Raw genomic sequence first — 15,186 nt, 5'->3', positions numbered from 1 at the left:
CTCCACGAAAACACAGGGCGTATAACAAAACAAACGCCCCAAACAGGGGGACTTAAACTGTCCAGCAAAACCCACTAAATGGGAAACACTTAACCCACAGACGTGCACACAAGTTACACAAAACAGAAGGTCACAATAATTAATCCCGCACAAGGAACCAGGCGGGCCGGCTGACTAATAAAGCCTCACTAATTATACCCAACTCAAAACAGGTGCACTCAATAAACACATAAGGAGGGGGAGGAAATAATCAGTGGCAGCTAGTAGACCGGCGACGAGCGCCACCCGAACGGGAAGGGGAGCCACCTTCGGTCGGAGTCGTGACATCAGCAAGTGACTTTTTGGACCTGAATGCCAGAATATTAAGGAGATAAAGGTGCTCAAAGTTTGCATACCCCACACTACCATGAGACATCCATGTCTTCATCACTGGAAAGTAAAAACGGTTGAAATAAAATATCCCAGAAATGTTCCATTTGCACAAAAAGGTTATTTCTCTCAAATGTTATGAATACATTTATTTACATCCCAGTTAGTGAGCATTTCTCCTTTGCCAAGATAATACATCCACCTGACAGGCATATCAAGAAGCTGATTAAATAGCATTATCATTACACAGGTGCACCTTGTGCGGGGACAATAAAATGTGACGCTTAAATGTGCCGTTTTATCACACAACACAATGCCACAGAAGTTGTGTGGTCGAGCGGTTTGCTGATGTAAACATTGTGAACAGAGTGCCCCATGGTGGCGGTGGGGTTATGGTATGGGCAGTCATAAAAATTTATGTGTTTTCATATTCTCATGTGTTGTAGCATGTACATCATCTGAGGTTTTTGTGTTTTGCCACCATCGGTTGAGACACAACATGTTGTTGAATGCAGTGTGTGTCATTTCAATCATAGAAATATAATTCATAGAATGGACCTATCCCTGCAATGTAACTGATACACCATTGAAATTGTAAATTCTAATTACTACCACAAAGATGGCCATCAGTCCATCCATTGATCAATGTCAACTTAAATGTTAATGTCTATCTATGATCTATATTTCTGGGATTTCAACAGGTTTCCTATAGAGGATTGACAGTTTAAAACAACAGATATTCCCATTCAAGTCAACATTCTCTGATGTCTAGACCTCCAACCATCTTAGTCAAAAACATCAGATGAAATAGGATCAAGCTACAACATATGCAAATATGAAAAACATCTGTTTATTTCAAGAAATTATAAGATAGTTTGACAACCCTGTTTGTAAGCTTTAAATAACATAAATCGCAACATTTATATTTTCCAGTGATGAAGACATGGACATCTCATGGTATTGAAGGGTATACAAAATGGATCAACTTGGAATACTTTTATCTCTTGAATGTTTTGGCATTCAGATCCAAAAAGTAACTTTAAATGAAAAGTAGTGTTGTCAAAACGTGATTAAATTCAAAGGGATTTACCCCTACTCATAACGCCCAAGAGCATGCTGGGGCCATTCATTCTCTTTGGTTTTTGGTCATCAATGCTTGTTTCTGAAAGGTATTCTAAGCCCAGATTGTGGATTGCAATACACTACTTTTCTTAGGTAAGGAGGCATTTGTGTGATTTAGTAATTTGGGTAACTTAAAATGCAGGAAGGAGCGCCTTTCGTGGAATAAAATTATTTAAAAAATACTATGGAAGGAAAAGACGAGGACAATTACTGATAATATTTACACTTTCCACCCACACTCTCCATAACATCAATAATTTTAAACTCCAATGCACTCCACGTAGAAAATAACTACAAACTCAACCGCAAGGGAGACAAACAGTTGCTGCAAAATAGAATTCATATTCAGGGAGCTGTAAAATATGGGCCTTGATTGATTTTGCTGTAAAAACATTTTCATTTTTCCATAAACATCCCCGTAGGTATACGACTTCAAAACAGGAGAAGTGGTTTACTTACACCAAAATCATCCTCACTGTGACTTGTCACCACTGAACTGAGCTGCCGGAGAAGACTGAAATCTCTCTATAAACTTTACAAAGCATTTTCCATTGAGCTGATAGCTTCAAATTGACTTAGTAGGCTGGACATAGTAGGCTACAGCACACAGCTAAAGTGACAAACTTACCATTCCATCATCACCACCTTACGATGCCGATATAGTCAGAACAACAACTACCTCCACCTCATTAATCAGAGAACATCTCTCTATCTCCACCCTGTCCTCGAACCCACATCCAAAACAAAGGTGCTGAGGTTAAAAAAATGAAGAGAGGGGAGCTGCTGGTCCACTGAACAACTGGAGGAATTGGCTCCGGTGAGGGAAATACAGAAATCTCCGAATGTATCGTTGAATAAACTGGCGAGGGTAGAGAGAGGCTTGACAGGCAATCCATTAGTGTGGGGCTGGGGCCCAATCGTGTGAGCCGGACAGACTACTGCACTTTGATTTCCTGTCGCTGCCACTGTGACGGATGGCGCCGTTATAGAGGGGAGGCCATGCAGCCAGTCGTGGCAGGATTCATGACCGGCCCGGCACCCAAGACCAAATACCTCTCGTCGTGGAAATTCAGTACTGAGAGAGACTCGGTCTTGGTCCTTTCTTCAAACAATCATCTTTAAATAATATTGATTGATTATTGCCATAATGAGACCGTCAGCCCACCAGTCTTGACTGACTGTTAGGCTGAGAGTCTAGCCTTTACAGACGATGCACAGATGTTATATAGCTGATACCAAGATTGTTTCGTCAGTGACTTCTAACCTTTCCATAAGCCACCTTGGTTCTCTACACAGGATGGCATTTTACTTAGTGTCCCAGATGCCAGGAAGATGAGATAATGAGGCATTGTTCTTAACTCTTCCAGGCTCTCTCTATCTTGTGTCACACACACCACATCTTGTCTATAGAAAGCTAGCTTTTAGGTTTTTATCACCAACACAAGTCAATTGTCAGCTTCAAGCTCTCTCTAGTAGAACCCGTGTCCTCAACACACAGACTAGCTGCAGGGTGCTAGAGTGGAGACCATAAAACACAGCATTAGCAGGACAGAAATATCTTACTGTTCGTTAAGTAAATTATTGTCACATATCCAAAAAATAAGGTGAATATGAACATTTTCCCTCACATTCTCTTTGTTTGGCATCTTGGGGCTTCCAGGGGCCTCCGGGTGAGTTTGAGATGGGCCGTAGGAGCACTGAGTAGCTGTGTAAGTCAGGTGTGCTTGAGATACTGTATATAAAAAAGTATGTGGACATGCTTTCAAATGAGTGGATTCTGAAATTTCAGCCACACACATTGCTGACAGGTGTATAAAATCGAGCACACATCCATGCAATCTCCATAGACAAAAATTGGCAGTGGAATGGCCTTTCTGAAGAGCTCAGTGACTTTCAACGTGGCACCATCATAGGATGCCACCTGTCCAACAAGTCAAATTTCTGCCCTGCTAGAGCTGCCCGGTCTACCTTAAGTGTTGTTATTGTGAAGTTGTCTAGGAGCAACAACGGCTCAACTGCGAAGTGGTAGACCACACAAGCTCACAGAATGGGACTGCCACGTGCTAAAGTGGGAGGCGAGTAATAATTTTCTGTCCTCGGTTGCAACACTAACTACCGGGTTCCAAACTGCCTTTGGAAGCAACGTCAGCACAAGAACTGTTCGTCGGGAGCTTCAAGAAATAGGTTTCGATGGCAGAGCAGCCGCACACGAGCCTAAGATCACCATGTGCAATGCCAAGCTTCAGCTGGAGTGGTGGAAAGCTCGCCGCCATTGGACTCTGGAGCAGTGGAAATACGGTCTCCGGAATGATGAATCACGCTTCACAATCTGGCAGTCCAACAGACTAATCTGGGTTTGGTGGATGCCAGGAAAACGCTACCTGCCCGAATGCATAGTGCCAACTGTAAAGTTTGGTGGATGAGGAATAAAAAAAAAATATCATGGTTCGGGCTAGGCCCCTTAGTTCCAGCGAATGGAAATCTTAACGCTGCAGCATGACATTCTAGACGATTCTGTGCTTCCAACTTTGTGGCAACAGTTTGGGGAAGGCCCTTTCCTGTTTCAGCATGACAATGCACAAAGGGAGGTCCATACAGAAATGGCTTGTCAAGATTGGTGTGGAAGAACTTGGCCTGCACAGAGCCCTGACCTCAACCTCATCAAACACCTGTGGGATGAATTGTAACACAGCTGCAGGCCAGGCCTAATTTCCCAACATCAACTCTTGTGGCTGAATGGAAGCATGTCCCAGCAGCAATGTTTCAACATGTGGTGGAAAGTCTTCCCAAAAGGGTGGAGGCTGTTATAGCAGCAAAGGGGGGACCAACTCCATATTAATCCATATTAATGCTCATGATTTTGGAATGAGATGTTAACGAGCAGGTGTCCACATACTTTTGGTTATGTAGTGTTTGTGCACATTCTAACAATAGGGAAGTGGAGGTGAATTTATGTCCACACTATCTAAGAGGTATCTGACTTGAGTGATGGGAAAGTTCAGAAGACTTCAAATGCTGGAGGAGCGCCCTAATCCCAAATCAAATCAACTTCTATACTAGCCTCTATGGACGTGTGATGATCTGAGAGGATTGGACAAGGATAGAGTTCTAGTCAATCAGAGGGCAAGTTGGAGCTACTTAGACTGGCTGACTTCAAACTCTAAGTCTTCCTGACTTCGGAGTCCAGAAAGGCTCCTTGGTGTTGTTGGCATAATGCATCGATAATGAAGGGGGCTGGGCTTTTTTACTGATTGATTTTCCTCTATGTCTCTCTCATTCAAACAACCACATGGACAACCACACACAGCCCCCAAGCGCCTCCCCCTTCCAATACAACTGTTGGATGTACTAACAACGAGAGGTCTCAACTAGAGGTGGACCGATTATGAATTTTCAACGTCGATACCGATACCGATTATTGGAGGGCCAAAAAAAGCCGATACGATATTAATCGGCCAATTTTTATATATATATTTGTAATAATGACAATTACAACAATACTGAATGAACAATGAACACTTATTTTAACTTAATATAATACATCAATAAAATCTATTTAGTCTCAGATAAATAATGAAACATGTTCAATTTGGTTTAAATAATGCAAAAACAAAGTGTTGGAGAAGAAATTAAAAGTGCAATATGTGCCATGTAAGAAAGCTAACGTTTAAGTTCCTTGCTCTGAACATGAGAACATACGAAAGCTGGTGGTTCCTTTTAACATCAGCTTTTTTTTAACACCTGGGAGTCTTCAATATTCCCAGGTAAGAAGTTTTAGGTTGTAGTTATTATAGAAATATTTCTCTCTATACCATTTGTATTTCATATACCTTTGACTATTGGATGTTCTAATAGGTACTTCAGTATTGCTAGCCTAAACTTGGAAGTTGATAGGCTTGAAGTCATAAACAGCGCAATGCTTGAAGCACAGCGAAGAGCTGCTGGCAAATGCACAAAAGTGCTATTTGAATGAATGCTTACGAGCCTGCTGCTGCCTACCATCGCTCAGTCAGACTGCTCTATCAAATCATAGACTTAATTATAATAACGCACAGAAATACGAGCCTTAGGTCATCAACATGGTCAAATCCTGAAACTATCATTTTGAAAAAAAAAGATGTTTATTATTTCAGTGAAATACAGAACCGTATTTTATCTAACGGGTGGCATCCATAAGTCTAAATATTGCTGTTACATTGCATAACCTTCAACGTTTTGTCATAATTATGGCAAATTCTGGCAAATTAATAATGGTCTTTGTTAGAAAGAAATGGTCTTAACACAGTTCGCAACGAGCCAGGCGGCCCAAACTGCTGCATATACCCTGACTCTGTTGCACGGAACGCAAGAGAAGAGACGCAATTTTCCTAGTTAAAAGAAACTTGTGTATTGATTTTAAGAAAGGCATTGATGGTTATGGTTAGGTACACATTGGTGCAACGAAAGTGCTTTTTTTCACGAATGCGCTTGTTAAATAACCCTGTTATTAGGCTGTGATTCAATGACAAATTAACAGGCACCGCATCGATTATATGAAACGCAGGAAAAGCTAGATAAACTAGTAATATCATCAACCATGTGTAGTCAACTAGTGATTATGTTAAGATTGATATAAAATATGTTTAATGCTAGCTAGCACCGTACCTTGGCTCCTTGCTGCACTTGCATAACAGGTAGTCAGCCTGCCACTCAGTCTCCTCGAGGAGTGCAATGTAATCGGCCATAATCGGTGTCCAAAAATGCTGATTATCGATTGTTATGAACACTTGAAATCGGCCCTAATTAATCGGCCATTCGGATTAATCGGTCGACCTCTAGTCTCAACCATCAAGCCAGTTTTTTTGTGGGAATATTGCACCAACAAACAGACTCCTGTCCAGTGTGTCACGGCCCTCCCTTCGCTGTGTACCACGTGAGCCAGGCTAGGAGCTACTACCATATCATATCTAATCCTTTCAGATCTCCACAAGTGCATAGGAGGTAGAGGCAAGTGGTCGACTTGGGATCAAAGGAAAGAGAAGTCAGTGGGCATAAAATGTTTGCCTACCTTTATTCTTAAACAATGTTTCCAAAAGATCAACATGGCTGCCCAAGGATGTCCTCATCTTTGTGACGATGGATCCTTCTTGTTTGGTTGAGAATATAATTCTAGTAATTTATCCCAAAACTGAACTACTGTGGGCTACATAGAGAAAAGGTCAAATTGCAGGTTTGATCAGCATCGTAGGGCATAGTATTCCATAGTTCAGGGCTTTATAGAGTCTGAATAAAGTATATAGATTATTTGTGAAGGATCTATGTGGTGGTCTTGTGTGGTTTAGTTGGTAGAGCACGCTTGCAATGGCAAATGTTGTGTGCTCGACCACTGAAGGGGCCACCCATACGTAAAATGTATGCACGCATGACTGTAAGTTGCTTTGGTTGCATCTGCTAAATGGCATATAGTATTATAATAGTTTATATGCAGACTTTATGTCGGCCTATCCTCTATAAAGTCTTTAGAGTGGGTTGTGAAAGAATAAACTCAATTGATCGGTTCGTTTCTACAGCCCGTAACAAGGAAATTAATGAACAATAGGATTGTAACAGACTCATACACAGCATCCTTTCGTCAATCGTTTCGGGTCAAATAAATTATTATAGGGATAAAATATTGTTGGTTTGAGAGACGAGGAGCTGAGGAGGACATAGTATGCATTTGCCTTGAGAGAAGAGAGAAGAAAATTAACACAGTAGTAATAAGTGAATAACCAAGTTCCTAAGCGTTAGTGTCCTTCTCCGCTTAGACATGACTATGGAGTTCCAAATCGTCGTCGAGGTAACGGAGAGAAACATGGTTTTGCTTTCCATTCTGTGGACGAGTGAAGGTGTAATTGCACTAGCGCATACATAATTCAACACGGAAGGCTACTACTGTCATGGAATAGCAAGGAATGAGTACAAACCAGTATGAAATCACAAGGCACATGATGAAGAATAATAGTGTAGGCCTAATAGCAAAATGAAAAGGTTACATCATAGCCAGGGATAGTCTAAAGCATACATGACAGTAGTAGTGCTTCCCATATTCATCTTTTGCGTAGCCTAACAACAATTATCAACTGGGTAGTTTGGGTCCTGAATGCTGATTTCGCTAAAAGCCATTGTATATCAGACAATATACCACAGGTATGATGCAAAATTACTTATTTACTGTTGTAATTGCGGTGGTAACCTGTTTAAAATAGCAATACCGGCACCTCTAGGTTTGTGATACACTCTTAGAAAAAAAGGGTTCCAAAAGGGTTCTTCGGCTGTCCCCATAGGAGAACCCTTTTTGGTTCAAGGGAAATCCCTTTTTGGTTCCATGTAGAAACCTTTTGGGGTCCATGCAGAACCCTCTGTGGAAAGGGTCCTAGATGGAACCCAAAAAGATTCTACCTGGAACCAAAAAGGGTTCTTCAAAGGGTTCTACCTATGGGGACAGCCGAAGAACCCTTTTAGGTTCTAAATAACACCTTTTTTTCAAAGAGTGAAGATGGCCAATATACCACGACTAAGGGCTGAATCCAGACACTAGCGTTGGGTCTTGTGAAAGAACAGCCCTTAGCTGTGGTATAATGGCTATATACCACCTTCTCGGGATTTACTGCTTAAATAATCCCTAACAAACCCATACAAAAGGTCTACAATACCAACCCTAAGAGAGGGTCATTTTATGTAAAAAGCAATAAAACATAGCAAAACAACATTATTCTGTAATTATAATTATACACTGAGATATCAGTATAGCAGTATCAAGACAATGATCCGTCTCCTTGCATGAATAAAAGCGTACAGTAAGTAGAGTAACCGTGGCATGCATCATGTAGGCTATGCACTTACCCTCTCTCAGGCGATGGGAGTGGATGACCCACAGAAGCAGCAGACAGCAGAGTGACGCTCCTCCACCTGCCGAGAGCTTCTTCATTCCCTTTCCCGACCGCAGCCCCGTCTCGACGTGTCCCCCTCTTTATTCCCACTTTTAAGGTGGCGTTCAAATGGGTGAATACTTATTCATGTGGTGTTCTGATAGCCCGTCGCTGGCATCCATCTTGCGCGGTAAATTAGTGGAGGAAAATCCAAAAGATTATGATTGACAGGATCCCTTCTTACAAAATGCCCCTTTTATCTTGTCCTGTGACTGTCTGTCGATGAGTTGTCCGGAGTGGAACACCGATAGAAGCGTCATAGCCCAAAATTGAATCAAAATTAGATGTCAATTTGGCAAGTTTCTAAACACATTCAAATTCAGGAGAATATTGTAATGAAACATCAGCGATATGAAATAGCGTACCATTCATTCCGGTGGAGGTTACAGGTTTATCCCATGTAGACCGTAAGGTGTATGCATCCACTGACTGCCGATGGAAAGATCTGCCTACTGCAAGACGCGGAGGCGAACACCAAGATCTCCGCAAGAATCGTAAGCAACTTTGCGCTTGAACGTGAATTGCCGAAGGCTACGGAACCGAAGGCTACGGAATATTAAGGCCGGTTGTAAAATTGCTCTTTTGTTGGATTCGTTTTGTATTGTACACTTACAAAACGTATTGCATTGGTCAGTTATTGGAATTATTTGGACAAGATTGATCATTAAAGTAAGGCTATCGGTGTCTCCATCTCTATCAACTGGGCACAGACATCAGTTCAACTTCTAGTTTTTATTTACATTTGGTTGAGTTGTCAACTAACATGAATTCAACGTGAAATCAACCAAAAAAATCAAGTTGATTACGTTCTGACCCCTTCCATAGACTTACACAGTAATTTTGACAACTTCAGGAGGACGTCCTCTGTGACCTATCAGAGCTCTTGCAGCATGAACTGTCCAACCAATCAAAGTTCAGAGAATGATTGAATTAATCTAGTACTGAAAGCATAATGTACAGCTAGCTAGCACTGCAGTGCACAAAGTGTGGTGAGTAGTTGACTCAAAGAGAGAGAAAGAAAATAGAGAGAACAGTTTTGAACAAATGAATTTCTTCCTAAATGAAGGAGAAGAAAGAGAGAAATAGAGAGAGACAGATTTAATTTAGCTAGCAAATGCAGCTAGCTAGTTTAGCCTACTGAAACACCCTGCTCAAACAGAGGGATGCTATGTTAGCTAGCTGACTATGACTATCCAACACTGTAACTCTTCCAAGTCAAGGTAATCTTTTGGTTTTAGAAAAGTTTGTGGTCATACGCTCATCCTTAAAAACATAGATGCTGGGCTGATAAAGAAAGTGGTTTAATTTCAAGTGTACTGTTAGCTAGCTAACGTTATGCATATGATCTTATTCTTCGTATCTCAGACACATTTGCTTGACTAGTTATAGCCATAGAACCTGGTTCTAGTATTCTAGGTATTTACATTTCAAGTTAGTGTGCTGTTAGCTAGCTAGCTGACGATAGCTGGCTGGCTCGCTAACTAATGTTACATCATGCGTTGGGATTCATTGTTTACCTAGCTAACGTAAACCCACTCACTTTTGTACATCGCCTTGGTCCGTACAATTGACCTTATTTTTGTGCCCTAAAAACGTAATACTTCCAGACCAACTTTAATATCAATACCATTGTAAAGCACAATTTCTCCCCTTTCCAACAAAATTAATGACGGGACCTGATGCCCATCTCTGCATAATTCAAGAAGGCAATGAGCTTCGTTGGGTCTTTTAAAAAATGTTGGGTGGGGAGCGAAGGCTACGAAGTGATCTTGAAAGGGGGAAATATGTTGCGTGAAGAAACAGGTTTTTTCACCCGATTTGTCCAACTAATCAATTTTAAAATGTAAATAGAACATAAAGAGTTTATGTACAGGTAATGTCTCATCACATACCTGTTTGAAGGTTTCAGGGCTGCGCTAACGTTAGCCTCACAAGTGAACTGCAGCTGTTCTGGCTTTTGAGTGTCATGACGGCTCGCAGTAATGACGTGCAAAAAAAATGCAATTGGCACCCTAATCATGAAATATTAGTTTAATATTAGCAACAATTATATTCATTTAGACAAAAATCATGAATAATGAAGTTTTCTTACAAGTGTATATGGTTAAGCATGATTTTAATCTGCGAGAGAAGGGCTACCCCTGGTGGAAAGAGGCTGTCCAGCACAAAATGAGTTGCAAATGCGCGCTGTACGTTACGTAGTGACACAGAGGGGTCCGTTTTTTCATCTTTTCTCCAATACTGTTAGTCCTTTACCATGTCAATCAACGCTTGAATAGAAACGTAGTTCATACCCTGGATTGTGATGCAAACACAGTCACTACAGTCCCATTCGTTTTCATTGCAGCCTCGTTTGAATGTCGCGGTTACGCACATTTGTACGGAATGGGGTGGGTTTACGTTAGCTATCTAGCTACATTTATTAACAAAGGACTTTCGTCTTAGTGTGCCAGAGCGCATAATAACTGTTGATTTTTTGAAAGCTCAACACCGGTTGAAAACGTTCGGTGTCAGTAAATGTCGGCAAACAAAGCGTCATTCAGTTGTTGCCAGCAGCACAGTTACAGTCAACACTCTGGATAACATGAAAAAAGCCTAACCAGCTCTGCTAGGGTGAGTAAAATGGTCAGAGTGGGGTGTTCTCTCATTATGTGTCTGGAAGTAGCTAACCAATGTTAGCCAGTTAGCTTGGGTGCTTGACTGTAGCTGTGAGGTCAGAGCTTTCGGAACAATCCTACTTTTTGGCCAGAGCCTCCAGTGTGCGCTCTGAACGAGATACCACAGATAGAGCAATAGGGAGAGTAATGTTCAGTGAGCTGTTCTCTCTCTTAGATATCTGGAAGTAGCTGGCAAGTTTGTACAGAATGGTTGGACCAACCCTTAAAGAGATGGGTGGGGCTAAAGGCTTAAGATGCTAGCAAGAGTGTGCAAGGCGGTATTGAATGTCAATGTCTGTCCATGTGTCACTGTTTATCACATCAAATTTGTCTCTCGACCTGTGTGCACCTACTTTGTAAACTTTCATTCATAGGCTAGGTTCTGGCAACCTCATGCTGGGTATAGGGAAAGTTTGAGTGTGTAGTAGCCTAAACCTATCGCTGTTACATTTAGCTGGGTGAATGGAATATGAATGACAGTCATCCAATATGCTGTTAAAATAAGGCAAAGTTCATGAAAAAATCATCCTCCCTCATCTTAAACAACACTGACTGCCACTGTCACATTTAAATTTTTGTTTAAATAACGTGGAAACAACATTGATTTAACCAGTTTTTGCCCAATGGCTTGTCAGCTCTAGGCCTAGCCTATGAGTCGCTGTAACCTGGTCTCAGAGCATTTTGTATTATTCTGTACATAAAACCAAATCTCCATTGTTTATGATATGTTACTCTTTGTATGGTATGTATTAATTTGTGGATGTCCATCAATTTTGTATGATATGTTAAGAATTACAATTCATATGATACGATGTTAGGTAGGCTATGGGTTAGGATTTAGGGTTAAAGGGTTAAGGAACAGGTGACAAGTTTGAATTTTACTCCACTAGCAACTGAACACTAAATACGAAAATGACAAAAAGAATAACCGAAACAGTTCTGTCTGGTACAGATACAAAACAGAAAACAACTACCCACAAAACCCATGTGGGCAAGAGCTACCTAAGTATGGTTCTCAATGAGAGACAACGACAGACAGCTGTTCCCGATTGAGAACCATACCCGGCCAAAAACAAAGAAATACAAAAACATAGAGAAAATAATATAGAATGCCCACCCGTGTCACACCCTGGCCTAACCAAAATAGAGAATAAAAAGCCTCTCTGTGGCCAGGGCGTGACACTGCCTCTAATCTGGAGGACTCACTAAACACAAATGTTTTGTTTGTAAATGATGTCTCAGTGTTGTCTGCCCCTGGCTATCCATAAAAAAATATATAAGATTGTCTGGTTTGCTTAATTTAAGGAATTTTAAATGATTTTTAAAAATGTAATTTTAGCAATTACATTTAATTTTGACACTTAAGTATATTTAAAAACAATTAATATTTTGCAGTTAATCAAGTAGTATTTTACTTGAGTCATTTTCTTTTAAGGTATTTTAAGCTAATTTCCTGCAATTCTACACATTTTGCTCTGACTTATTGTAACGATGTGCGCTGAGTCGGGAAACAAGTTCAGGGAGTGAGTGTTTTAATAAATAAACACAACTTTTTGCAAAAATAAGAAACACGAACACCACACAGAACTGACACAGGAACATAAACAATGACGCCTGGGGAAGGAACCAAAGGGAGTGAAATATATAGGGAAAGTGATCAGGGAAGTGATGGAGTCCAGGTGAGTCTGATGACTGCAAGTGCGTGTAGCGATGGTGACAGGGGTTTGCCATAACGAGCTGCCTGGTGACCTAGAGGTCGGAGAGGGAGTACACGTGACAGTACCCCCTATCCAACACGATGCTACAGCCGCAGGATGCCGAACAAAAAGACGATCCCGGGAATCAGGATCAGACCGGTCACCTTTGCTGAGGCGTGGGAAACCTGTCAGTCCGACTGAGACGCAGGAGCATGGCGACCTAGAGCGCCGGAAAGGGAGCACACGCGACGGTACCCCTTAATGTTAAATTTGATTATTGGGACACGCAGTGCAGAGCCTGTGCTTTCAACATCAGCCCACGAGCTAATGTTGGACACGAGCAACTAACTGGCAATCGTGTCAGTTGTTTAGACAATCAACCAAATTTAAACTAACAAGTTAATTGTTAATTCAGGAATATGTCAATTATAAAGAACAGCTCAGTTAAAAATCCTGAATTGGGGATCTCGCTAGCTAGCTCATGTGGTTTTAACAAAACACTTTCTTTGCATTCATAATCTGTTCAGGGGCAGAACGACAGATTTGTACTTTGATTTGTACCTTGTCAGCTCGGGGATTTGAACTTGCAACCTTTCAGTTATTAGTCCAACATTGGCTACCCTGCCGCCCCAGTATTGAGTAGCTTGGATGAAAAGGTGCCCATTGTAAACGGCCAGCTCCTCAGTCTCAGTTGCTAATACAGTGCCTTGCGAAAGTATTCGGCCCCGTTGAACTTTGCGAACTTTTCCCACATTTCAGGCTTCAAACATAAAGATCTAAAACTGTATCTTTTTGTGAAGAATCAACAACAAGTGGGACACAATCATGAAGTGGAACGACATTTATTGGATATTTCAAACCTTTTTAACAAATCAAAAACGTAAAAATTGGGCGTGCTAAATTATTCAGCCCCTTTACTTTCAGTGCAGCAAACTCTCTCCAGAAGTTCAGTGAGGATCTCTGAATGATCCAATGTTGACCTAAATGACTAATGATGATAAATACAATCCATCTGTGTGTAATCAAGTCTCCGTATAAATGCACCTGCACTGTGATAGTCTCAGAGGTCCGTTAAAAGCGCAGAGAGCATCATGAAGAACAAGGAACACACCAGGCAGGTCCGATGTTACGAATCCCTTTTGGCCGGACAGTCTAGGGGGGATGGTAATGAGACCCGTAACATAACTCATGCAAATTATTATTGTGACAAAGTAAAAGTGTGCACGAAATAACCACGACAACATAAATCTACCGTCAAACTCTAGGTTTATTTATAAACACACGGTAATGGGGGGAGCAGGAAAAGGGGCTGAGCTGGACCCAAGGAAAGAAACAATAAATATACAAAAACACACCCCTAAGCTAGACTAGCCTACTTTAACAACAACTAACTAACTAACCAAAAATACAGTGGGTGGTCCGTCCCAGTTCTATCTAGTGTATTTAACAAAGTTCACCTACGGGTAGTGTATGCCCATGGGCGACTTGTCTTAGTTTCCCCCTTTTCCCACCAGCAACAAACAAACACCATAACCAAAAACAATACTCACAGGTGATGACAAAGTGCTATGGAGGTGCTTTAAACAAAAGAGAGGTTTAAGACACAAAGCGAGAGTGAAACACAGAGACCTACAGACATGGCATTTACAGAGAGATTGAGCTTGAGCTGAGCTTTAGAACAAACAAATGATGGGGTTTTTAAACCATGGGGAAGGAACTGTGATAGGTCAGGAAATAGGAGGAGGTGTGTCTTCTGATTGATGATTGATTGTTGACTGATTGGGGAGTGATGGTTTTCACCTGTGAGGGGAGAAGGAGAGAAAAGAAACACACACACAGGATACACACACACACAGGATAACTGTATCCGTAACATCCAAGATACTGTTGTGAAGAAGTTTAAAGCCGGATTTGGATACAAAAATATTTCCCAAGCTTTAAACATCCCAAGGAGCACTGTGCAAGTGATAATATTGAAATGGAAGGAGTATCAGACCACTGCAAATCTACCAAGACCTGGCCGTCCCTCTAAACGTTCAGCTCATACAAGGAGAAGACTGATCAGAGATGCAGCCAAGAGGCCCATGATCACTCTGGATGAACTGCAGAGATCTACAGCTGAGGTGGGAGACTCTGTCCATAGGACAACAATCAGTCGTATATTGCACAAATCTGGCCTTTATGGAAGAGTGGCAAGAAGAAAGCCATTTCTTAAAGATATCCATAAAAAGTGTTGTTTAAAGTTTGCCACAAGCCACCTGGGAGACACACCAAACATGTGGAAGAAGGTGCTCTGGTCAGATGAAACCAAAATTGAACATTTTGGCAACAATGCAAAACGTAATGTTTGGCGCAAAAGCAACACAGCTCATCACCCTGAACACACCATCC

General features: G+C 41.3%; 1 protein-coding gene across 2 annotated transcripts in view; it reads right to left on the bottom strand.

Annotated features, from left to right (window-relative positions):
* The window catches only part of LOC124045192 (chemokine-like protein TAFA-5), a 60,426-nt gene extending 51,566 nt beyond the window's left edge, over positions 1–8,860 (bottom strand). For both annotated transcript variants that reach the window (XM_046364444.1, XM_046364445.1), the window contains exon 1: positions 8,356–8,860. In XM_046364444.1, coding sequence (XP_046220400.1) covers positions 8,356–8,440 — 85 coding nt within the window. In that variant the 5' untranslated portion in view covers positions 8,441–8,860. The remainder of the gene's footprint in view (positions 1–8,355) is intronic.
* Positions 8,861–15,186: the final 6,326 nt, after the last annotated feature.

The sequence above is a fragment of the Oncorhynchus gorbuscha genome, linkage group LG10, assembly GCF_021184085.1.
Source record: "Oncorhynchus gorbuscha isolate QuinsamMale2020 ecotype Even-year linkage group LG10, OgorEven_v1.0, whole genome shotgun sequence".
Taxonomy (NCBI): Eukaryota; Metazoa; Chordata; class Actinopteri; order Salmoniformes; family Salmonidae; genus Oncorhynchus; species Oncorhynchus gorbuscha.
The sequence above is the reverse complement of the archived record's forward strand: the minus strand, read 5'-3'. Positions and strand labels throughout refer to the sequence as shown.